This window comes from Artibeus jamaicensis, unplaced genomic scaffold (genome assembly GCF_021234435.1).
Source record: "Artibeus jamaicensis isolate MK-2021 breed Jamaican fruit bat unplaced genomic scaffold, CSHL_Jam_final scaffold_537, whole genome shotgun sequence".
NCBI lineage: Eukaryota > Metazoa > Chordata > Mammalia > Chiroptera > Phyllostomidae > Artibeus > Artibeus jamaicensis.
This window is the reverse complement of record NW_026522047.1, coordinates 14658785-14683737: the sequence shown is the minus strand read 5'-3', so window position 1 is coordinate 14683737 and position 24953 is coordinate 14658785. Positions and strand designations below refer to the sequence as shown.

The 24953-nt window shown below is 46.3% G+C and overlaps 1 protein-coding gene across 1 annotated transcript in view; it reads left to right on the top strand.

The window, feature by feature from the left end:
- The first annotated feature begins 1452 nt into the window (after positions 1-1452).
- RNF150 (ring finger protein 150) overlaps positions 1453-24953 on the top strand; it is a 170227-nt gene continuing 146726 nt past the window's right edge. The window contains exon 1 of the mRNA XM_053658588.1: positions 1453-2548. Within this exon, the coding sequence (XP_053514563.1) occupies positions 2074-2548 (475 nt within the window). The 5' untranslated portion in view covers positions 1453-2073. The remainder of the gene's footprint in view (positions 2549-24953) is intronic.

Genomic DNA, 24953 nt, shown 5'->3' with positions numbered 1-24953 from the left:
GTTGGGTACTTACTGTAAGAAGCACTATCTCAGTTGCCTGGAAGCTTATTTTCTAAAATGAAAACACACAAATCCAGCACATCAAATACCATGGAGACAAATTCTTCTTAGTAGTTCTTCTTGTGCCTGCTTCTAATTTGGGTATAGGCACCAGATGTTTACATTGCTCCTTAGAAAAGAGAAGTCGTGCAGGTGAACAGTCATTCACAGAAACCTATACACTACTAAGGTCCTGAGGGGAAGGCGCACTTTTGTGCTCATCATGAATTGGGTCCTGGGTTGTCTGAAAAAGCACCAGATGGGAAGGATAACGTGAGTGCCTGAGAACCATCATGCAAACTGCTTTAGAGACTTTAGATGGCACATACCTCAAGCCAAGGAGACTGTTGGTGTTGAATGGGCAATAACCAGGCAAACACTTAATTGGAAAAAACTGCGCTGTATCACAGTCTTAAAAACACTACCCTGGAGGAAACATACTCTCTGCTGAGCGGTTGCGATCTCTCTGCACAACCATAAACAATAACAACCCAAACAACCCTCCCTTGCCAATTGACGCTGTGAGTCCTCGGTCACCAGCCTGACAACCAGAACAAACACAGTGAAGAACTATCACACCCGCTTCCTTGCAGGGGTGTCCAACCTTTTGGCGTCTCTGGGCCACATTGGAGGAAGAGTTGTCTTTGGCCACATATTAAATACACAAACACTAACAAAAACTGATAAGAAAAAAACCCCAAAACCCAAAATTTACGATTTTGTGTTGGGCCGCATTCATAACCATCCTGAGCCGCCTGTGGCTGCAGGCTGTGGGTCGGACACACCTATTAGGGCGAGGGGAGACACTCATTGAAAAGAAAACAAACAGCACAGGTTTGCTTCCAGGTGGGAAGAAAGAAGCCCATTCCTTAAGTCACCTGGACAGCCTGGTCCCCAGACCAGGAGCACTCAGCATCACCAGGGAACTTGTTAGAAAGGCATACATTGTTCTGGAGCCCTAACCTAGCTGTGCTAAGTCAGAAACTCTGGGGCACGACCCATCAGCCTGACTTTGAACAATCTCTAGGTGCATTTAAATGATGCACATTTAAATTTGATGGTCACTGATATTCCAGGCGGGCATGGGAAGGGCCTCTCTACCAACGGGCCTTACCCTGTGGCCGTTGGACAGGTGATTAGGGAGCGCACTGCAGTTGCACCTGCGAACCAGAAGGTTGTCACAGCAAGCGCGCACACATTTTACTGTATTTAAGACACAGGAAGTTGTTCCTGCACGCAAAGGTCAAGGGGTTGCTTCCCCTTTTGCCTCCACCTAATCCAAATCGCAGATTGGGTTGAACTGGAGACCCAGCAGGGGTCGCTGCTGTCTATAAAGAGAGACCCAGGGAGCGTGGCCAGCGGAGCCCCGAATCTTTGACATCACACTAAGCTCCTCCTTGCACGCACACGTTACACACACAGACAAACACACGCGCACACACAACCATATACAGACACAGAGACCGCGTACTGCTCTCTGACCACTCGCACCCACTTCCCCGGAGCCGACCTCGCCCGCGGCAAGTGCGTCCTGCGTGGCCGCGGAAGAAGCGAGGGGCTAAGCGGCCGCGGCGCCAGGGAACCGGCGCGCGGCGGGAGCGGCGGCCGGGACACTCCGGCAGCACCCGGTGCCTCCAGCAGCCGCGACCGCCCCCGCGGGGGCTGAAGGGCACAGAGCCGCCACCCCGCTCGCTCCCGGGCCCCCTGCTACCCCATGAGAGAAGGAGAAGCCGGGCGAAGGAGCAGGACGCTCGGCAGCTGGACTCCTCCGCAAGCCCCGAGCGCCCCCTTCTCCTGCCCGGCTCCGACGCCCGGGAAGCGACATGCAACCGCCGCGCTTGGGCTGAAAGGGGAAGGGGCCGGCGCCACCCGCCCGCTCGGAACCCGGTCCCAGCGGCGGCTGCTCGTCCCGGCCGCGGTCCCCAGGGCCCGGGAGTGAGCAGGGACCGGAGCAAGAGAGGAGGCCGGCCCGGAGTGGGCCGGGGCGGGGGAGGAGGGCGCGGGGGGGCGGGGAGGGGGCCCCGGCGGATAAAGATGGCAATGTCTCTCATCCAAGCGTGCCGCAGTCTGGCTCTCTCAACATGGCTGCTTTCCTTTTGTTTCGTGCATCTGCTCTGCCTGGACTTCACCGTGGCCGAGAAGGAGGAATGGTACACCGCCTTCGTGAACATCACCTACGCCGAGCCCGCGCCCGACTCGGGGGCGACGGGCGGCGGCACGGAGCTGCACACGGAGAAGACCGAGTGCGGGCGCTACGGGGAGCACTCGCCCAAGCAGGACGCCCGCGGGGAGGTGGTCATGGCCAGCTCGGCCCACGACCGCCTGGCCTGCGACCCCAACACCAAGTTCGCCTCCCCGGCCCACGGCAAGAACTGGATAGCCCTCATCCCCAAGGGCAACTGCACGTACAGGGATAAGATCCGGAACGCGTTCCTGCAGAACGCCTCGGCCGTGGTCATCTTCAACGTGGGCTCCAACACCAACGAGACCATCACCATGTCCCACGCAGGTGAGCGGCCCGGGCGGACGCGGGGGAGGGGAGCCCGAGGGGATGGCGGCGCTGAGAAGGATCCCGCGCCTGCTGCCTCCTACCTCCTTTCTGGGAAGTCTGTGCTTTGTGAAAGACGCGTCTCTCGTCCCTGGACCCACTAAGTTTTGCTGTACGTCACTTTGTGGGGTTTACAAAGAGGAAAGGACTGACTGTGTTGGGGGAAGAGTGAGTGTGTTCAGTTCAAACTAGTGCCTCTCGGACCGGGGTTCTCCGAGGTGGCCTAACTTTTCCCGGGGGGACCTGAAAGGTGCGGTTGGGGGCCAGAACTCAGATCTCTTTCTCGGTGAGCGACTGGCCCCGCACCTGTTTGGAACAGGTAGATCTGATAACTCCGCTCTGACCTGGCTGTGCGCATCGGGTGTACCCCCGGTGCAGGCGTTCGTGTATCAGGAGGTGGGTAGGGTTACTGGTGCTCGCAGCTCAGCTCGGAGAACTTGCTTAAGTCAGGTTTCAGTTCTTCATGGGAGATTGAATCCTCCGCCCCACCACCCGCTCCCCCTGGTTTGACGCACATCATAAATAATATTGAAAGTCCTGTGCTCTGCCAGCCTGTCATCCGGAAGAGCCGGCAGGCACGATGGTAAATAATAACAATCCTCACCGAGCCAAGAAGAGCGCGGTGGTGGCCATAAAGTTATGCCTGCTTTTGCAGGATGACATTGTCCTTTGCTTGATTGGGAGGTTAAATACGCTCTGTGCGAATAAGAGAATTTCAGACCAGAGAAACTAAGCTTTTCTCAGTGGTCACAGGGTGCCAGGACTAGGAATAGGTTACTCCGGCCGGTTTTCCCCATGGCCAGCAGAGCAGTGCTTCCGCGCTGGGACGCACGAGAAAGGTCCTCTCCAGGCTTGGCAGCATAAGCTGCTGGACTTAGCGGACGTCTGGAGTCCAGGGCTGGGGCTTGCTTCTTTCTGCGTGCCTGGCAAGTGCGCCCTTCCCCCACAGAGGGGCTCCCGGGTTGAGGCTGTGACACCCAGAGGAAGAAAATGGAAATAGAGATGACAGATGCATTTTCTGATTGGAGCCAACTAAGCAACAACATTACTGTCCTTTATTAAAAGCCAGATTTTAATAAAGTTTCAGAAATGGAATACCAAGCTTTGGCTACATAGGTGGGAAGGGGGTGCATTCTTTGGGGACAAGGTTTCATCCCAAGAGCTCATATCTTCTGTTAGTGAAATATGCAGTTTGTTTGCCTCTGGTAACCATCACCAGCTGTTCCGAGAAGAGTGCATTGTGGACCTGAATACAAACAGGTGGGGTGGGAACAGTTCGATGCTTCTAACACATAGGCCCGAATAAAATGCTGTGTGGTAATTAATGGCAGTAAACTTAGAAAAAAGTGACAGTGGTACATTTGAGAACGTGGGATGTACTCTCTTGAGCTCAACAATTTGTAAGGGAAAAGGTTGTATTCTGACCTTGAGACATAGGAGCATTACTTACATTATGATATCAAGGGTTTGGAGGACTTCAGAAGAGCACTTCAAGTCAGGGAAAGTATCTTTAAGTAAACATGTTTCATGTCTTAACTTCCACTGGCAGAGTGGTGTGAAGGAGTTTGTGGGGGGGGGGTCCCCTTTAAACACAGAGATGACTGTTGGCTGACTTTGTAGGCTTCTTTGTAGGAATGTTTCTTTGTGCTTATGCATGAAATCTTAAACTTGGCTTCTTCGAACACAAACCGAGAGGCATCATTTGCCCCTGTCTAAAAACGTCCTCCAGAACTGCGGCCACATTGGGTCAGTTCCTGGCCTGCCGGTTTATAAAGGAGGCAGTAATCGGATTTTCTATCAAGTGGTGCTTGATAGAGGCCTGGTGGGACTAGAGGACTTAGTGATAGTTTGAAAGGTAAAGACTAAAGAATGTAAAGAAGATTCTCTACCAGCTAACGACTCTATTTCAAAAAATGTGTTGATGCTGCATCTGCTGATAGCTTTGAAACTCCCATAGCACCGTTCGACATATCGCCACATTAAGGGACTGTGTTCACTCTACTCAGAGGTTGCACTGGTTTCTGCCAAAGTCTCATATGTAGGTGCGTGACCCTGGGAGCTTGGCAAACCCTTCACTTTACTCTTAAATTATTCTGCCTGAATCACAAACAGGGCCCACACTGGTCTGTCTGCGAAGGCCTTACACTCAGCTCCAGAAGTAAGGGCTTTACTTCTTCCGCTTAAATTTCAGTTGGGTTTCTGAATTCATTTGAGCAAATACATTCTAGCTGCTATCAAGTAGTTTTATTTCATGAACATGGAATGCAGGATACAAGAGAATCCTTATATTTGTGAACTTTTTTTTTATATTTTATTTATTCCTTTTTAGAGAGAGGAGATGGGAAGGAGAAAGAATGCGAGAGAAATGTCAGTGTGTGGTTGCCTCTCATGTGTCCCCCACTGGGGACCTGGCCTGCAACCCAGGCACATGCCCTGACTGGGAATCAAACCAGCGACCCTTTGCTTCACAGGCCTGTGCTCAATCCACTGAGCTACACCAGCCAGGGCTTACATTTGTGAACTTTTAAATTAAGTCTCTAAAATGTTAGACTCATCCTTTGCATTAAAAACATCTCACTTCTCCTCTTATATTTTTGGAACTGATAGCTTTTGGGGGAGGAAAAGGTCTGAATTCCGGTCCTGCAGCCCACCGCGTAACACCCATGCATTTAGGTGGCTGATAGGACCCCAGAGCGTCCACTATGGTGGAATTCCGTCAAATGGATATCATTTCCCCTTCACCTTTTCATATATGTGGCCTTTCTTCTTGATAGTTTCTCTTTCCTCCTTTAAATGATTTGGGTTTCTGCCGCCTCTGCAATTATGGTTTCTCATTCACAAAGACACAGATTCTCCTAGGATAGACTAGTATTTTTACTTTGTAACCAGTCTCTAAATCTTACTTAAAACACGACAGCTTTATTGGTACACAGTTCACCTACCATACAATTCACTCATTTAAAGTGCACGGTTTAATGGCTGTTACAGTAGGGACGGAGTTTGACAGCCCTGGCCACCAGCTCCAGAAGGAAACCCTGGGCCCATTAGCAGTTACTCGTCATCACCCGTCATCGCTCGCCCATCTCCTAGCCCCAGTTAATCACAAGTCGCTTTCTGTCTCTGTACGTAGTTTGCCTATTCTGGACATTTCATACGTGTGGAATACCAGTGGAATATGTTTTTGGTGACGGTCTTCTTCCACTACTTCTAAGGTCTACCAATACTCAGTACTGCATCCCCCTTTGCCAAATAATTTTCCTTTGTATGGACATACATCGCCTTTTACTTATTCATCATCAATTAAGGGGCACTTAGGGTCTTTTCAGTTTTTGGTTGTTAATAAGAATGTTACTAGGAACATCCGTGTACATATTTTGTGCGGACAGTTCCCTTGGGTGCACACCTACCAGAGAAATTTCTGGGTCACATGGCAACTGTGTGGTTTAACCTTTTGAGGAGCTGCCAGACAATTTTCCAAAGCAACTGTACCATTCCGCATCACCACCAGCAGTGCAGGAGGACTACGGTTTCTCTGCATCCTCATTAACGCTCACTGTTCACCTTTCTGGTTTTGACCATCCCCGTGGCTGTGAAGTGGTGTCTCCATTGTGATTTTAATTTGCAATTCCCTGATGACTCTAGTTACTTTTTTAACTTAACCTTAATTCTTCCTCTGCTTTTCATTTTCCCTTTGTTGCTCATCTCTTTGCTCTTTCAGCTCATACACTTTTTGTCCTGGGGAAGAGAAAGAGATGGAGAAAAGAGATCCACCTCTTTCAATTAAAAAAAAAAAAAGCCCATGGTCCAGAGATTTTATATGTTCCCTGTAAAAGGATGTGAGGAACTGTGTGTTCAGTGCTTTAGGGAGCTGCGGGCCTGGTCTGCCCTACGAGAGGGGCAGGAGAGCCGAGTACAATGCTGTAGAGCAACAGAGTCTCCCTCTAGTGGGAGTCCCACACGTGAACTTGCAGGTGCAGGTAAAGGCCATGAGACCCAAATTAAGGAGTGTGGCCTCCAGAGCCAAATACTTGAGTTTGTGCCCTGGCTCTGCTACTTTCTCCCTGTGGGCCTTCGACAAAACTACTCCACCTCTCTGGGCTTCACTTTCTTCATCGGTGAAATTGGGGAATAATAGTACCTACCTCCTTTGGTTGTTTTGTGAATTAAGTAAGTTAGTACAGTGCTTCCATCTGTATCTGGGATGTAGCCAACAACAAATATTAACCCGCAGGCGCATTGCACCCGGTGACACACAGGAGCCACAGACGGGAACATGCAAACAGCTGCAGGGCTCACCGAGGCCCTGGCAGCCTCGGGAAAGAGCTCGCTGTTCACCCTCCTGTGCTTAGAGGCCAGAGCGGCCGCACCAGCCTCTCCGGTTCCTGTGGTTTAGCACTGGGTGTTCCAGCTCCTCCGGGTGAATGGTGGGCATTTCAGGATTCACCTTTTGCATTCGTGCTTTCTCTTGGGTTTTCAAAATTGAAGTCTCTTCATGGCAAGAACCTGTATAGTAAATATGGTAGAACCACAGGTGTGTGGGTGTGGTTTTAAGTGCGTTGTGATGCTAAAGGAATGGTGCGTTTTCTGTTTTTCTTCTTTTTTAAAAAAATTTTTATTTATCTTTAGAGGGGAAGGGAAGGAGAAAGGGAGAGAAATATCAATGTATGGTTGCCTCTCGTGCATCCCCTGCTGGGAACTGGCCTGCAACCCAGGCATGTGCCCTGACTGGGAATCGAACTGTAATCCTTTGGTTCACAGGCCTGCACTCAATCCACTGGGCCACACCAGCCAGGGCATTTTTTTCTTCTTTTTGTCTATGCTTGTACATAGTTAAAAGGAAAGGGGGGAGGAAACATGTAGCCTTCTAGGAAGAACTTTGGAGAGACTGGGTCCCGAGCACTAATTTAGAGATAAAAGGAAGAGTTGGTCACAGCACCTACACAGAGACTAAGCTTAGCCCTTGGTGAGGAAGCATCCAGGATGGAGTACGTTCCGTAGATTCTAGAACTTTCTCCAAGGTTCACGGAGAAAACTTAGGGTATCTACTGAAACCCTTTCCTATGTAGGTGGGCACTAACAATTTAATTCCCGGGTTCATGCTACATGTAGGGCCATTACTTGCTAAAGTCTGCCTTTAGCAGACTAACTTCTGTAAAGAAGTTAACTTCTGTAAATGTAGTAGAGCTGCTGTAATTAATTTTTCCAGGACTCATTTTTCTAGAACATTTGCCGTTCGGTCTTACATTCTCCTTTCAGTACCGTGTTTGCATTAGCTCTGTTTTTCAGCACACCGCGGCCCTCTCTTTGGGCAGTAGTTCCATCGCCCGTGCACTGCTGACTCCGTGTCAGGCGTGTCCCGGGTGTTACCCTCACAGCAGTGTGGAGGCGGGTCCTGTTCTTATCCCTGTTTCACGGGCAAGGACACCGAGCACCAGACGGGGGAGGCGGTGTGGCGGCGCAGGTAGGAAGTGGTGGACTGGACTTGCAGAGCCCAGCAGGCCGTCTCCTCCGTCTGTCTGTGCTTGGTCACTGGTGCTCCAGTCACCCTCTCCGCCTGCAGGAGGCTCTCAGAGCCAGATCGGACAGCCGCAAGTCAGGAGTGGACGCGGAAAATGCTCAGCCGATTCCCGTTTCAGAACCCTTGAACCTGTCTCCGGGCCAAGTGCGCCGACTCGCAGGCAGCATTCCTGGGATGGGAGAAAGGGGACCTGCCTCTGATTAAGCACCTGGCTTTGGGTGGGTCACCTTTTCTAGTCTGGGTCTCGGTCTTTCAACTTAAAAATGTGAGAGGTTTGGTTAGTTGCTGTCTAAGAGCTGTTTGAACTTCACAATTTACTTCTTTTTCAAAAACTAGGATATTTTTATGAGAACTCACATTTCTGGCAGCCCATAAGAAACTCTGGTGATAGGGCCTACGTCCCTGTGTGGCAGCGGGCAGCTGGAGCGGGCGCTGGCTGACCTTTCCGACCGTCAGTGTGCTGTTAGTCCAAGTCCACCTGGAGTAGGTGAGCAGAGGGTGCAGAAAGCAGATGTAGTCGAGCACAGAGGAATTTTCTTAAGGCTAGCGCTGTTCAGAAACGGAAGAGTTTTCCTCGGGAGGTAAAGCTTTCTCCTGTGACCTGTGTTTGCTGGATGCAGGGTTCACCCAGGAGGTTCCACTAGACCACGTCTGAAGGGCTTCCCCAGCCCAAGAGCCCGTAACTCTCTGCCATTTAGATAGTTAAGAAACATTTCTTAGGAGCCTCAGGTTCTGCTTCACTCATCTCTTAAGACCCATACAGAAAGCTATTGTTTATATTTGGTCTGAGTCTTCCAGAATGAAACAACCTCAGTGCCTGCTTTGTTTTTATTCACTTATTTGGCACTGAGTTGCACCCTTCACCTGTCCGTCTCCTGGCAGCCAGGGGTTTCAGACTCTGTGACCAAAAGCCATGATTCAGCATCAGTGTCCAACGACATTTCTGGCTGTGCAAGAACATGGCCCGGCACTTCAAGAAACCGGGTGCTGTGTTTACTCACTGCGGGTCATAGAAATATGTATCTGGGGGATTCGAAAGGAATCCTATCTTCTAATCTGTCGTAAGAATTCCATCCTTGCCCCTCCTGATGCCTCGATCCTAAGGATCTCCTGACTTCTCAGACTGGAAGGACCCAGATGCCCACGGCGTCTGGAGAGGGGCAGAGAGGGGCAGAGACGCCACAAGTCATTCTCCTTCGGGAGGGATGGTCATGCGTCCGGTGCAACGTTAACTTGTTCGGAAATCAGTCTCAGCTTCTGAAAAGAAGGAGCGTAACCATTGTTGGTGTGTATCTGGGCATGAAACTTAGTATGTGACTAATTTGGTATTTTGCTTTCGCCCCCGAGTCTTCAGTTTATCCCCAGCAAAGGTTTCATCTGGTACACATTCCGAGGAGGGTCATCACTTATGACTGACTGAGTGATGCTGGAATTCTGTGCGCATGATAATGTAAATGGAGAGATGCTAAATTTGAATTAAAATGAAATTCAAATTCTACTCAGGGTGTCACGGTGCCTGAGTATTTTATCGGTGACATAAAGCCCAGAGAAATAAGGCAACTTTGTGCTGTGTCACTGTTCTTCTGCCAAACCTGCAGTTATGGTGCTTCCATTAAGTGGAAGCCTTGTCTATGGGTGTAATAAAGTTTTTTTTTTTATCTTAAGCTTTTAGGGATTAATCACTTGGCAGTTCCACAGATGATGGACTAAGTGCGCTTTATAGATGGAGGTCAAAATATTAATGATTCGTGTTAGATCTAGTTCTTTTTTCTGTGTAAGAGAGGAAAATTAATTTTTTACTGCTTCAAAAGCATTGGTGATAAATTTATTCCTTATGAGTATTATTTTTTTAACTATCATCTCTATTCTATAATGTGGTGATACTTAGAAAATCTTTTCCAGTGGCAGGAAGTATCATTTATCCTTAAATTGAAGCTTACATATTGGATTGTTAGGCTTTTCCATATTCAATGTATGAATATATATTTCACAATAAAGATTTTTTAAAATTAGATGTATTTTTGTATTAAATGTGTGGCTTACTCATGTCCTTTCCAGGCAAAGATATGTAGAGAGTACCTGTGTTAGGTAAAATGTAGGAGATGTTTTGTTTCTTAACCAATTCAGCCTGGAATCTCTCCATGGCAGATGGGTGTTTTAGACAGAGTCCACTTGATGAGCACTGTGGGAGAGGCAAAGATGGGAGGTTTCCCAGAGATGGGAGGTTGTCATTGTGCACACAAATGCCCTCTGCCCCCTTTACTCCTGCCTTTTCTGCCACCATCATTTGCTACCAAAGATACTGTCTCGTCATCCTGTAGCCATGAACTGACTACACCCACATCAGGAATGCAACTCAGATGATCCCAAGAACAATGGAAGAGAAAAGACGTTTCTCCTTTATTCACCAAGAAGCTTGGGGTATTCTTCCTCCCAGACACCCACAGGACCGGCTGCCTGTGCCTCTCTCCGGTCCCTTCTCGAAGGTGGCCCCATCCCTAAGGCACTCCCTCCCTGGCTGCTCTAGAAAAGAGCAACGTCCTCCCCCACGTCCCGTCCCCAGCACACCCTGCCCCTCTCTCCGCTTGGTATTTAACATGTTTACCACGTCTTCTCCCACCAGAATGTGAGATCCACTAGGAGCCAAACTTTTAGACATTTTTTGTTGTCATTGTTCACGGTAAATTTCCCAAAGTCTAGAAAAGTCCCTGGTGTGTGGAATGTGCTCAGTAAATGTTTATTGTTAAATAGATCTGTTAAATAATCTGGAGACTGGGAAGATGGACTCTATTAATGTGTCAATCTCTAATTTCATGAAAAAAAGTATTCCGTGACACAAAAACTTCTTAGTTTTTGACAGGGAGATTTTGAGTCTCCCATTACAATGTTTAGTCGTCTTGTAGAATGTGGCTTGGAGTGAGTGCCTGGATCATGTTCATGGTGTAAGAGGAAAAAGACTTAGTAAGTGACAACTAGAAGGATACAGGGTACCATAAGTTATAACCAAATACAATTCTGTGCTTGTGTTTATTGTCCTGCAGCATAGATAGATAGATAAATGGAGGTGTCTATATATGTGTATCTTTTTAAGTGTAAGAAGTATGCTTCATAGAAAATTTTTGAAAATATAGAAATACTTTAAAAGAAAGAGGAAACGAATAACCATCAGCAACTCAACTATCATATTTTTATTTGGATACATGTTTACTAAGCCGGGAATATGTGACATATATGTTTTAATAACTTTTTTAAATTTAAGGTTACATTTCAAAATTTCCTCGATGCTCCTATCATATGTCTCCTGTGTTTCTGCTTCCCCTCCACGTAAACAGTGCTGCTGTACCTACAGTCTCGGGTACCTAAAAATGGGTACATATCCACACGCGATTACGTTCATAAGTCAAGTTCCTGACTACGGCCCTAGTTCGTTAAAGGCTATTCACGCCCGGCTGGAGAGCAGGGGGTTTGTACAGCCGATGAAGTGAGGTCTTCAGCTCCATGCTCACTCAGTAGGATGGCCCTCCTTCGAAGGAGAAGGGACAGCTGAGAGAGGTTTGGGGTCCTGCCGATGGTGCCCTGCACTCCCAATACAACTTTTCCGCATCCCTTTGCTCAGGGTAAACTAGTCTGGGAGCTGGGGCAACACACAGAAAGTAGGGAACCCAAGGAAAAGCCTCCGTGATAGAACCGTCAGAATTACAGTGGGTGAGACCCTGCCTTTTTGCCTGTGGATGTTAACTGCAAACTGAACAGGGAGTTAGGAAACCTGTCTTTCGGTTGTGGTTCCACCACAGATGGGCTTTACAGTTGGCAAGTCACTTCCCCCTCTGGTCTCGTGTTCTTTAAGGTGACAGCAGGAGTCTCCACGGGGGGCGCATCTTGCTTTAGATCTGTGACTCTCCACCCTTGCTCCACATTGGAATCAGGGAGTTTAAACACTGCAGATGCCCAGAGATGCTGATGTAACTGGTCAGGTTTCGGCAGGGGACGCTTCAGATGATGCTAATGCCAGCTGGGGTTGACCACCACCACCCTGGATGAGTTTGAACTCTTTCTTGGGTTCTCATATTCCATGATCCTTTATTAAGTGTTTAAAGAAAACAATTAAAAGTATGCTAGTGCCAACTAGGGTGCGTAAGAAAGAACACAGTTGGAAGAACTCTGAAGCAGCCTGACCCGCCCCAGTAGTTGTAACCAAATGCACTCTCCAAGATGGGGGCTCTGTTTGGAGAGTGTTTCTCGCCATTCCTGCCCTCCCAGACTGATAGGCTAGAGAGGGAAGTGCAGCACCTTCTGGGAGAGAACAGTGCTTCCCGGATTATCAGAGGGGAGGGAGCACTGAACAAGCTAACACAATGTGAACCACGCTGGCTGTAATGGAAAATGTAATCAACACACTGGAATTTGTCAAAGGGCAGCCAGAGGGCCTGAATGAATGGAACTGGCCGGCGGCTGTCTACCTTTGCGTCAGCCCAGTGTAAGGGCGTTTTAATAATGATTCAGCGAAAGGAAAACTTTGTGTGTGCATGTGCGTGTGTGTGCGACATTTGAATGGATGTTAAAATGGTTTGATCTTTTGTGCTTTTCTGGGAAAGCCCACTCATATGGAAAGGATGCATGATACAGATAAAATGCCCCTTTCATGGAGTCCACATGGCACGGGATTATTTTCAGATGATGTAGCAGACCTCATGCCCACTGGTGTATGTCCTCGTCACCTGAGCACCATTATGTTCCAAAGGAAACTAACATTTGCCAGGAACTCACTGTGAGTCGGGCGTTGTGCTGGCCGGCCCCGTCGTTGCTGGGATGGGCTGCATCACTGAGCGGTCAGAGCAGGCTAGACCCTGACCTAGTGGGTCCGGGTCCCAGCTCGGCCTCCTGACAGCCTCCCTGCTCCACTGTCCTGGTATGTAAGATGGAACAATAGTAATAGTCATAACAACAACAACAGGATCTATTTCATGGAGTTCTTCTGAGAATTAAATGGGTTAATATATATAAAGCATTGATCTAATAAGCACTATAAAAGCACTTGCTAATAAGAAAGCAAAGTAACACCTGGTGCTGGGATTCACATCTGTTTTAATCAAAAGCCATGACTTTTCTCTGTAATATAGTGCCTCTAGATGCTAACTAGCACTCAATGTCATTGTGCTGTACAGGTCACGTTAAATCGATGTCGCCTTTGATTTCAGCAAGAGTGACTACTGAGTCAGAGACGGTATCTATTTTTATTACATTTATGTTTATCTTTCGTTTGGATATTGGTTGTAGCATCTTTTAACCTTTGGTATATTTTAGGTGAAAGACTAGATACACATTAAAAAGTTATATTCTTGGATTATACTTAATGTGTTTGTCTCTGTTTGACTTGATTTCTCGACTTGAAATCAAGTATTTTTCTTGACTCGATTTCATATTTGCTTGTAACAGCACTTCATATATGGAAAAGATACAGGTACCCCGGCCTCCAGATGGAGTTGAAGCTCACAGAGTTCGAGTCCTAGTCAAAACAGGACCCGAATTCACATGTTCTCCCTCTTGATTCAAATGCGTTTGTCACCGTGTTCCCATACTTTCTTAGCGGTGGTGACTTCAGCACTTATGCACGCGCAGGTGTGTTAAACCCGAGCTACACAAAGAGCGAAATGCTACTGTTTTCAAAGCAGGTTGCCGCCCAGCGGACAGGAAGGGCATAGTGGACGTGTGATATTGTTGGTGTGGACAGAGCACCCAGGAATGTTTGAATGGCCTCGAGATTTGAGGAAGGCCGTAGAGAGAGAGGTGGTAACATTTTATAAGCAGAGTTGTGCAGAAAGTAGGAGACGAGGGCACGTGAAGCAGAGGGAACCTTCCTCTGTTTGATTGTTGAGGGAAGGTTGTTGAATGGGCCAAAGTGCCATGTCCATGGGTCGTATGGGGAGGGAGCTGAGACCATAAGGCAGTTTGGGAGGGAAGGGTGCTGAGGAAATGGTGCATTTTTTGGTAGGCGATAGGAAATCATTAAAAGTGTTTTTCTGCAAACGTTGTCAGCACTCTGTTTTAGAAAACAATTGTGGTAGCTGCACTGAAGTGTGTATATAGGAGGCATTGTCTTTAGAGAATGTTCATCATAAGGCCGATAACACTCTAGAGAGTTCAGAAAAAATTCTGAACAACTGGGGTCTGAATATAAGGGTGGACTAAAAATGACACATCTGTATGTGTGGAGGATGAACGAGACCACAGAAATAGAACACAAGGGAAAGAGGAGGTTTGGAAGGCAAAGGTGGATCCAGGGTCAGCGTGTTGCTTTGGAGGTGGCCGGAGCCAGGCCGATGTCGGCACCGCTAGCATAGTCCAGGCAGTCGAACCCGTGAGAATGGATGGGACCGATGCTGGGGAGAGGGGCAGGTGAGAATGACACCAGGGGCTGGGGGTACAGGGGTGCATTTTAGAGATTGGGAGTAGACAGCAACTTTTTGGTTACAGGAAAGATGAAATGACTACAATTATGAAAACCAGTGAGTGAGGAATTTCAGTAAAGAGGCACATAACAATGCCAGATGCTGCTAAGAGGTCAAGAGGGTGTTGCATTTGATGTGTAATGATGTACTTGAACTATATGATATCAAAAGTCCCATTCAGTTAACATGTTAGCTCTTACTCTGAGCTTTTTCTAAATTCTCACGAGAGCCAATAATAATATTAGACACATAGGCCAAACTGGAGAAATCCTTTCCTTTACAAAACCATTACCAGGGGCCTGGTCTTGTTTATCTGTGGGTATGAATTTGGTACTATTATTGCTAATCCTGGCATTTAAACCTCCAGAAAGAAATTTGTTAATGGTTGGGTTGTGTAGAATTCAGAAAATTCTCTAAATTTAACTAAACCCTCAAAACAATAGGCATACAGGGCTGGGATTATACAAATGAAGGAAAAGCATAGTCATATTAATATTAGGGTGCCAAATCATGATGGAGATAAATAATGTCTGTAGACTGCAGCTGATGTATACAGGTAGCTGTGTGTGCGCATGTGTGTGTGTGTGTGTGTGTGTGAGAGAGAGAGAGAGAGAGAGAGAGAGAGAGACGGAGAGATCGCCACGATGGTGCTGTGTTTGAAGAATCATCGTTCATGCCATGGCAAATGCTGGCACTTCAGCAGCATTACTTTTCACTTGGGAGAAGAGATGGACAGTTTGGGTTCCTCCTGTGTCTGCAACCAGTTAGGATTTGGGACGTTGAATGGTATCATCAAATTATTACTGTTGTTACTAGACAGAGCGTCGTTTGTTGAAGGCTTCAGAGAGAGCAAAGCAATATTTTGCACAAGGTTGAATGTACCATTCCTAGTTCATGAAGAGACCTAAAGGTGACATGGAGTCATTGGACCCTTATAATTAGCGATCTCTTATAATTAACTCTTTCCCCCTTAAAGAATATAAACATTTTGTAGCTTTTCAGCTGCCAAGTTGCCACGCAGCTCCAACTGCCATTGGCTGTGTTGGCAGTTATTCAGAACAGAGAGCAGACAGAGGTTTCAGCGTGGGGGGGGGAGGGGTGTTGCCCAGCGATGATGGTATTACAAGCAGCTGGGAAGATGGCTCTTGTGGTTATGCTTGGCACCCATGAAATAAAGATGCGCAGGCACTTTTTGGGTCTTTACTGGTAACCTCTGCTCTGAACCGCAGGCCTCACTGTCTTTGTGCTGTGAGCAGCAGCCACCGAACATGCTCCACCAGGTTCAGGCTGAGCCAGCCAGGCAATGTGTGCAACCCAAGAGAACTTGACCTTCACCCTTTTCCTCTTATGCCCAAACCTCATGACCTCTGGCTTCTCCTTACAATTCCTGATCAGAACATGCTGTCTCCATTAAGTATTTCCTTACTGAAGTATAACCTTGTTAAATTTCATGGGCTTATTCAGAATTGAGGTAAAACACTACTTTCCCCCCTGTAGTCTTACTTATGTGTGTCTTTTAGTAAAAAACTAGATGGATGTCTGAGACCTTTGCATTTGTAATTTTGTGTAAGTGAAAGCTTCCTAGTGCCCAAGGGGACAGAAGTTGACATCTAAAACTTCCATACTGGCGTTCCTAAGCCTTTTTGTAAATAGATCAATTTAATTACATTTCCACCTGTCTCATTAACCTATTATATTAGTTGTTTTGTAACTGCAATTCAAAAAATAAATTTAGAACACTCCTACATGAAACAAAAGAGAAAATACTATAATTCACTGCACATACCAAGGGGGGGCCATTGTTTTGCAGAAGGTTTATTACATACCCACGTATGTGTGCGAGAGGCCACAGTGAGTTTGAAAGCTAAGGTCTTACATAACATCCCAGTGGTTCACCATGATTTTTTATTCTGTTCTAAAAAAAGTGCCCACACTGCCCAGCATTAGGATCCTGTGTAAACTCCCCAGTGTCCAGGAGTTAGGGGGCAGGCGGGGTCCCTCCACTTGCAAGAGGTTTGCTAGTGGAAGCTCCCACTCAAGGGCGTCTGAGTGAAGGAGTCTTCGCAGCTTTGAGGCTAGACTTCCCTGAGCCAAAGCCGGGAGGGTCGCCGACACGCTGCCCTGCTGGTCTTTATCGAGGGCGCCTGTCCACATGGGAGTGGGGTCTCTGGCAGTTTAATCTCCTGTGACTCAGCAGACAGCAGACTGGTGGAGGAAAAAGGCTGTGTGCTTTACTCTCCAGACCACAGAGCACGGCGAGACAACGATCCTGCAGTCGGTCCTCTGATTTTCCACGGGACCCAGGAACGGAAGTGAGCGAGCGTGTGACAGAGGATGGGGGGACGAGGAGGAAGAAGCCACAGCCACCCCGGGCCCCCAGGCTGCGTTGCAGTAACTACTCGTGAGAAAGCACTGAGGGACACCAGAACCACGCTCTCATTATCACAGTTTTTGGTTTTACTTTTATTGTTCAGTGACTTATTTCACTTAAAGACCCTGTTTCGTAAACAGTGTACGTAAACGGTGTACAGTTCATACCATCGTATGAGGCACTCGTTTTCAACCAGGGCAATATAAATTCAGAGCAAGTCAGAAGGCCCTTCCTGTTGAATCAGCAGCTTGGAAGCCAGGGCAGGGGCCTCTGTCTCGCAGTCACCGTGTTGAAATGAAGGCCTGCGGGGCTGGGGCACAGGCCCACCAGAGAGTGGTCTCTGATCAGGGCTGTTTTGTTTGTGGACACGACCACTTACGTAGGGATTTCCCACCTACGGGGCGAATGGGACAATAGCTACCTCTCTTCCAGTGTGAAAACAGCAGCCCTCCAACTGCTCCCGGGTGTCATCGGGGAAGGGGGAAGGTGACTAGATGGCCTGTGGTGACAGGCGGAAGTGTCCATGGCCTTTGGGAACAGAAGGGCCCCGGGGGCAGTCGGCTGACGTTCGCTCTGGTGTCTTCCCTTCTCGGTTCTCAGGCTCTGTGTCTTTTGTCCGCTCTACTCAGATGGGTGAACTGAGCAGTGAAATCCTCATGGACCTTCCTGACTGTGGATAGTGTTGCTACAGTGATAGAGAAACGGTTTGAAAAGACTAAACTGTGGTTTTGTTCGTACACCTTCTGTGGACATACGCGAAAGCTTTTCATAAATACACCTGTTTCTGCAGTGCACATGCTGGTGGCTCCCAGGTCAGACTGTCACCGAGGCGGCCAAGTGTCAGCCAGGGAGAAGTCTCGGCCTCCTCCCCGAAGCTTCGGAAGCCGTGGGTGCCCTGCCCTCGAGTCCCTTCACCCCTGTCCCAATCAAAGGCATTTCCTGTTTTTAAAGCAATTCTGCTGCCAGCTTTTTGGAGAGTAATATTTCTTTCGTCTTTTTACCAGCAATAATGAGAAGCGTCATCGTTATATAAAATTATATTTTAAAACCATAAAAAATAAATCTTAGGATTAATTTTCATTCTAATTATGTAGGGGGGCAAAAATAGTGGGCTATGGGGACAGGAGGATGGGGAGGAATCCCCAAAAGACTACATTTCAAAAAAAATAACTCACTTCTGAGTTAGGTAATTACCGAATAGATTTTTTTATGGACGAGCTGAAGAACTCCGTCCTTGTGATTGTTGAAAGCAACTGGAAAAATAATTCAACATACTCTTAGGGCCAGCCTATGCTGAGTGGGCCAGACCTGAGGTGACCAGGGTCAGAGGTGAGTGGTCAGAAGTCTAATACGATTTTTTGAGGTTTCTAACTTTCAACCCAACACAGTCCTTGTGAAATGAGGAAGGAAAACACAGGTCAAAGTGCCCTCTGTTAATGTGGGAGAGAGCAGCAGTAACCAAACCCCTTCTCCACAATTTTGCTTCCTGTGGTTGCAGTTACCTGCAGTCAACTACGGTCTGAAAACACTAAAAGGAAAACTCCAGAAATAAACAATTCATACACTTTAAATCGTGTGCCTTCTGAGTAGCGTAATGAAATCTCGCGCCATCCCATGCCATCTGGCTCAGGACGTGAACCATCCTTCTGTCCAGCATCTCCACACTGTGCGTGCCCCACCCCCGAGTCGCTCAGTAGCCGCTGGCTCAGTTAAAAGGTGGACTGTCCTGGTATCACAGGGCTTGTGTTCAGGTAACAGCCCCAAAGCACCAGAGCAATGATGCTGGCAATCTGGATGTGCCAGAGAAGTTGCTAAGTGCCTCCTTTAAATGAAAGAAAAGCTGAGTACAGTACAATAAGCTATTTTTGAGTGAGACCACATTCACTTAACTTCTATTATGGCATGTGACATTTGTTCTATTTTATTATTAGGGATAGTTGTTATTCTTTACTGTACCTAATTTATCAATTAAACTTCATCACAGGTATGTGTGTATAGGAAAAATCATAGTATAGAGAGGGGTTTAGTACTACTGTCCACAGTTTCAGGCATTCAGGAGGATCTGAAGGTATCTCCCATGGATAAGGGAGAACTACTGTATAGTGAAATGTTTAAAAAGAGTGCCTTTGGAGAAAGACGCATTTTAATTTATTTTTGTGACTTTTATGTCGAACAGTAAATGAGGAGGGTTGGATTAGGTGTGTATCACAGAACCAGAACGTGGCCCTTGGAAAAGGCCCTAGAGATACAGGATTGCAAAGGGTCCTGGCCTAACGATGAGCAAACGGAGACCCAGCCAGGTAACATTACTTCTGCGAGTGAGAGGCAAAGCCAAGGTCAGGACCCATGACGCCCGCTGTAGTCGGTCAGGTGCTAGAGCGGCACGGGGATGACTGGCCTGCCGTAGCCCTCAGCGCCCCGGGCAGTGACAAGGCTGGGGCCTCAGGGTTCCGACAAGTGGCCATCAGAAGCTCTTTTCTGTCAGACCTTTCTGTTGCCTCTGCTGATCACACTGTTAACCACCAAGCAGCTTCGAAGTCACCCAAAACAAATGGTGGTCTCAAAAGACCTAGAGTGTGATCCTTTGAGGGGAAAATGTGATCAAAGACAGGAAGCCAGCTGCAGGTTTCTGGTATCATACTTTTAAGCATAGGCGATGCTAATTGGAGTTATTTCTAGCTGTGTGACCTTTGCATGTCTGCGATTTTTCTCCTGTCTGTGAAAAAGGTATCTGAAAGAAACTGGGAAAATTGGATCAAGCCTCAAATGGGCTGGCAGCTCTTACTCCCTGAATGGGCCTCTGAATTGCAACCAGCAACACAGTTAAAATGATGAATCAACTGAAAAAAATGTTTGTGTGAAATATATAAGAAAGCCTTCATATGTTAAAGTTATACATACTACAGCAAAATAAAAACAGTAAAAAATAGGAAACATCTCAAGAGAAAATGCACAAAAATACGACAACAGGCAGTTTACAAAGGGGACTACAAATGCTAAAGAAAACGAGGGTGGAGAAGCTCATTCTCACCTGTACTCAAAGCTGTCCAAGCCTGATCAGTACGTCCCGTGCATATGAAATTGGGAAAGAGCCCAGTAGCTGGTATCAGACAGAACTTAGGGTGTGACTTCCCTTCCACAGCACTTCAGTGTCCACTGGTGTTAAGGCCCAACATTATTTCATGTGTTATGAAAAAACAAATAAAAGTCATCGGTCCACTGTGATAGAATGCTGTCTTCTTTAGAGTTCAGTTTTATAATTCTGTGAGGTATATTTGTACTTATTTTGATAGAGATTTTAAGCATAAATCACTGCTGTGCATGCATAAGTAGAAAACATACGCAAAATAAATGGGCCAAGCGGGTTGTTTTCAAAAACTTTTTCACAATGAGTGCAGTGCTGCTGGGCCGCTTTCCAACCTAGAACATCAGCACCCGTGTGTTTCCTCACTGTGTTGTCATCCAGGCCGTCGGGGGCTTGGAGGGGGCAGCGTTTCATACAAGAGCGCTCTCTATTCCTCAGGGAGTTGTTTTTTCCCCTGAGCCACTGACACCTTTTCTGTGAGATTCAGGGCTGGCAGTTCCTTAATCTTAAAGAAGGTATTGAAATGGTTTCCAGTGATATGCGGCGCTCATATCCCTTCCTCATAGAGTCTTTGGGGGGGGGGTTTCGGGCTGGGCTGTTGCAGGGTGAGCCGGCAGTGTGAGCCATGTCCCAGCAGCCACCGGGCTGACAGTAACTTTCAAATGCCATCAACTGTAAGGAGCATTTTGATCTCATAGGTGTTTAAAGATAAAAACGACGAATCCATGAAATGGGGAGTTTGCTGTTGTAGAAAACATACATTTGATAACGTGTGCCCTAAAAATTGTTTTGTAACTTTATACTTTTAACACCAATGGCCACAGATGGGGAGTTGGCTAAGCCAAGTAGGTGATATATGTTACAGAATGTGACGAGCTTTAGTCAGAGCTACATGTGTGCACATGAAAAGATCTTATGGTGTCATGAGAGTAGAGATCAAGTTGTGAGACAGTGTGTATGATACATTACTGGTAACTTTTATTTTTCTTTGTTTGAATTGTTTCCACACTATTTACCAGTAGAGCAAAAGAACAATGCTATTTTCTTTTCAGTGTGTCTCAGCCATTAGCAGAAAGCGTTTCAGTTCATTGACATCACATTTCCAGCAGGCCTCCACAGACCATGTAGTATATGTGATTCTGGATAAAGGGACAGACTAAAGACAAGACAGAAGCCCAGAAGGGACCATGTGGAGCAGTGCCAGTGACAGAATGTTTAATGCTTATGTGCTTAAGGATTTTTGAGTGCCTAATATATCCAAAGTCCTGGGATAGGGCGTCTGAGCTAAAGATTGTCACACATTTCCATATCATGCCTACAGTAAGGGAGGTGCATAAACCACGTGTTATGCATTTCCAAGGAGGGAACCATTCACTCGGGTTTGGGACCGATGGGAGACTTTCTGCAGGAAGCGGCACTTGCGTTAGAACAAGACTGGGAAAGTGCCGAGAATGTGTTGAACTGTAAGAACAGTAACAGAAATCCACTTACACAAGCCATATGCTTTTTAAAAGTGTTACTTTCTTTCAAAGTATAACATGCATGTATAAAACTGCCCGAATCATTCGTTGCACTGCGTGGTAGGTTTTGAAAAAGTGATCAAGCCCGGATTAAGAAAAGAAACACAAAATAGCCCCCCGAGCCTCCTCCTGCCCCTCCCAGTTAGTAGTAACCACTGTCCCTACTTCAAATTCCATAGATGAGTTCTGCCTGTTTTTGAACTTGTGTAAACAGAACCATACAGAATGTATTCCTTTGTGTCTGGCATCTCTCACTCAACATTGTGTTGGTGAGTTTTAATCCACGTTGTTGCTTGGAGATATAATAGCAAACCCTATTTTGGTGTAGGCTTAATCTCCTGAAGGCATGAAAGTGCATGAATCATATTTGTAATCTCAATATCTACTATCATATTAGCTTAGAGTCGGCACGAAGTAAAGTCTTCTGAAATATATGGGTGGCTGGCTGGAACAAATTAATTTTCTGAGCTGCAAAGCAAGCAAGTGTATTCAGCAAACAGTTATCGGAACCTGGGGTATTCTTGGCCCCAAACTAGATGCTCACACAAGGTCCCTTGTTCTGTGGAACTCACATTCTATTTGGGGACAAGTTAAAGATTCCCAGGCAACACAGTCCTGCCTATCGAGGTCTGCTTTGGGAAATAATGTTTATATTCAGGCTGCCGTCTCTGATAAAGACATATGAAAAGAGTTTAATTGCACTACATTTTCCAGTTGCCGAGGATGTGGTTGCATTTAAATGAAGCCTAGAAGATTTTTAGACCTGGAAAGAGCCTTGGAGGACAAGCATTAAGTCCCATATAAAGAACTTCTCACTGTGGTTGTTGGCCATTGTTAATCCAACAAAGGAATTTTGAAGTCACTTAGGGATAAAAGAAATATAATGCTGAAGATTCTTGAAGTCTCTTGGACTTTAAGACCTGTTGCCTATGTAAAGGAGTATGCAGTCTTGTAAATCACTGAGTTACTTTGCCCAGAATAAAAATGAAAGGATTATTGGATCACAATACACTTAAATGCCATCTTTTCCGAAGTGAGCAAATATGGCCAAAAAGACTGAAGTATCGTTAAATATGGTACCTTTGCTTTTAAACATGACTTTTCCCCTGCAGCTTAGAAAAATAAAGTTACATAAACTTCACACTCATCCTTTCGAGGTAGTTGTACTTTATAGCAGAAAAAAATTCCCTAAAATGAGTATAATTCATTGTTTTACAAGCTAAAATTTATCTTAAGTGTTTTTTTTTAAGTATGAATGCACACTACTCCTTGTGTCACCAAAAAAATCCCAAACCCAGAAATAGAAGCACATTGAGCAAGAAGTAAACACGGCCGTTAATCCCCCCTACCCTCCCCATCACAGAACTCTCACTTCAACGACAAAATTTGTCACGTATGCATGAGTGCATGTAACATGTAAGTAAGTGAATGGATAATAATAAGTAACTACAAATAAAATCAGTTTCCAGCGCTGGAGAAGCCCTGGGGGCCCCTCTGGGATCCCGGTCCCCCCTCTCTCCACAGGCAGCCACCAGCCTGGGCCCTTAATACCTGCCCTCACTGTATCGTCTCAGCCTCACACTGCAGCCTTAAAAACATACACACACACACACACATTTTTGTTGTACTTTAGACACGATAGAAGAGAGTGTGTGTGTGTGTGTGTGTGTGTGTGTGTGTATTTATCCACTTGATATATATAAACCTTACACACAAATTTTATGCAACTTTATAAAACCAGTTCAATGGAGTCATTTTGTCTGTGTTCAATTAATCTGTTTGCTTTGCAGGTTTCCTCTTTTAAAGGGTAAAACTCTATTTGGTTTTGGTTCCTGGAGGAAAATTCCAACCTGGGTATTGTCTGCTAGATATATAGCTTGAACGAATATTTCAGAATGTATAGCAGTAATGACAAACCTGGAGGAATGATAAGATAATGTTCTTTTCAATTATCTAGGAGACACTGTATTAGTTCAGGGCACGCAAAGTTATTTGCTAAGCTTTAAAGTCATTAACATGGTAAACAGGCAGAGCTGCTGAGCTGTCATTTTTTGTCCTGTTTCTGATTCATGCCTCGAGATGAAATAGGTGCATTCTGTTTACGGATACCTTCAACTTAACTTTAAATACGATGCAAATTAGGTGCAGTCCTAGTCCTACCACATTATACTACCTATTAAGAGATCAAAATCAGGTTCACATGTGCAGAGGAGAGAATGGGGCACTTATAACGTCTGTTGGCTTCCAAAGAGCCTATTTTTAATTTTTGCTCAGTCTTCACTCATGCGTCTTTTAGTCAGTTGCCTTTGTAGCTTTCGTAAATGTCTGGCAAGATATTGGACCCCCACGAGGGATTTGTACTATGCAACACGGTGCACATGCATGCGAATTGTGTGTCCACGTTCCGTCACACTGGCAGAAAAGACTGCACATCTAACTGGGCTCATCCTCTGTGTCTCTGTGCCTTTGGGCAAAAAAAAAAAGGAACAATGGAGATGTCTGACAGGGCTCTCCTCCTGTGACGCGGGTTCCCTACTGACCAGGGTCCTCGCTGTGCGTTTGTCCCTCACGTGTCTGTAATGAGTCCTCGTCCCAGCTGAGTCCCGCATCTCCTCCAACTTCGGCTTTGTAACTTCCAGAAAGGCAGAGGCTAGATTCCTCACTAAAACCAACGGCACCAACATGCAAAGCAAACCTGTTAGAATAGTTCTCTCTAAGCAGAATTGAAGAGGAAGAGGAAGAGGAGGGCAAGAAAGAAAGGACCCAGAATGTGGCCTGAGCACAAAGCATTCACAGAGAGGCGTTTGATCTGTTTCTTGAGTGTGGTTATTGATGTTTTTCTTGTTTATGGTAAAAAGCCAGGGTCTAAGGATCTCATTTCCTAATCATAGAAATTCAAAGGAATTGGTTGCTCCTCTGTGCCTTTTGGATTCTTGGTAAATCTTCCCATGATATGAGGGGGAGTTTTATAGTACTGTTAATGGATTCGCCTTCTTTCACGAACCGTCCTGATGAGTCATGAGAATATGCCTTTTACAGGACAATGTCTTAAAAGTCAGAAAACATGGGATAAACTTATTCTTAGTCTATATGATACGTATCTACAGAGAGTTTACAAAGGGTTGGAAACACAGGAAAAAATGGTGTCTTACTGTCTTTTTTTCAGATTATCATATCCATTGCTTTATTGTAGAGATCCTTCACCTGAAGGTTGAAAAAAACCATAATGAGCATAATATTTGCAACCATGGCTAACATACTACTTAAAAGTAAGTTTATCTGGTGTTTCTTGACTTGCAGACAGCCTGCTCTCTTAGGTAAAGAGGTAGGAAGTCAGGATCGGGTGTTTCTTGATTTTGCAGGTGGCCTGCTCTCTTAGGCACTCGTGCCCCTCTTGAGCTGAGTTACAAAGGCAGAACCAAG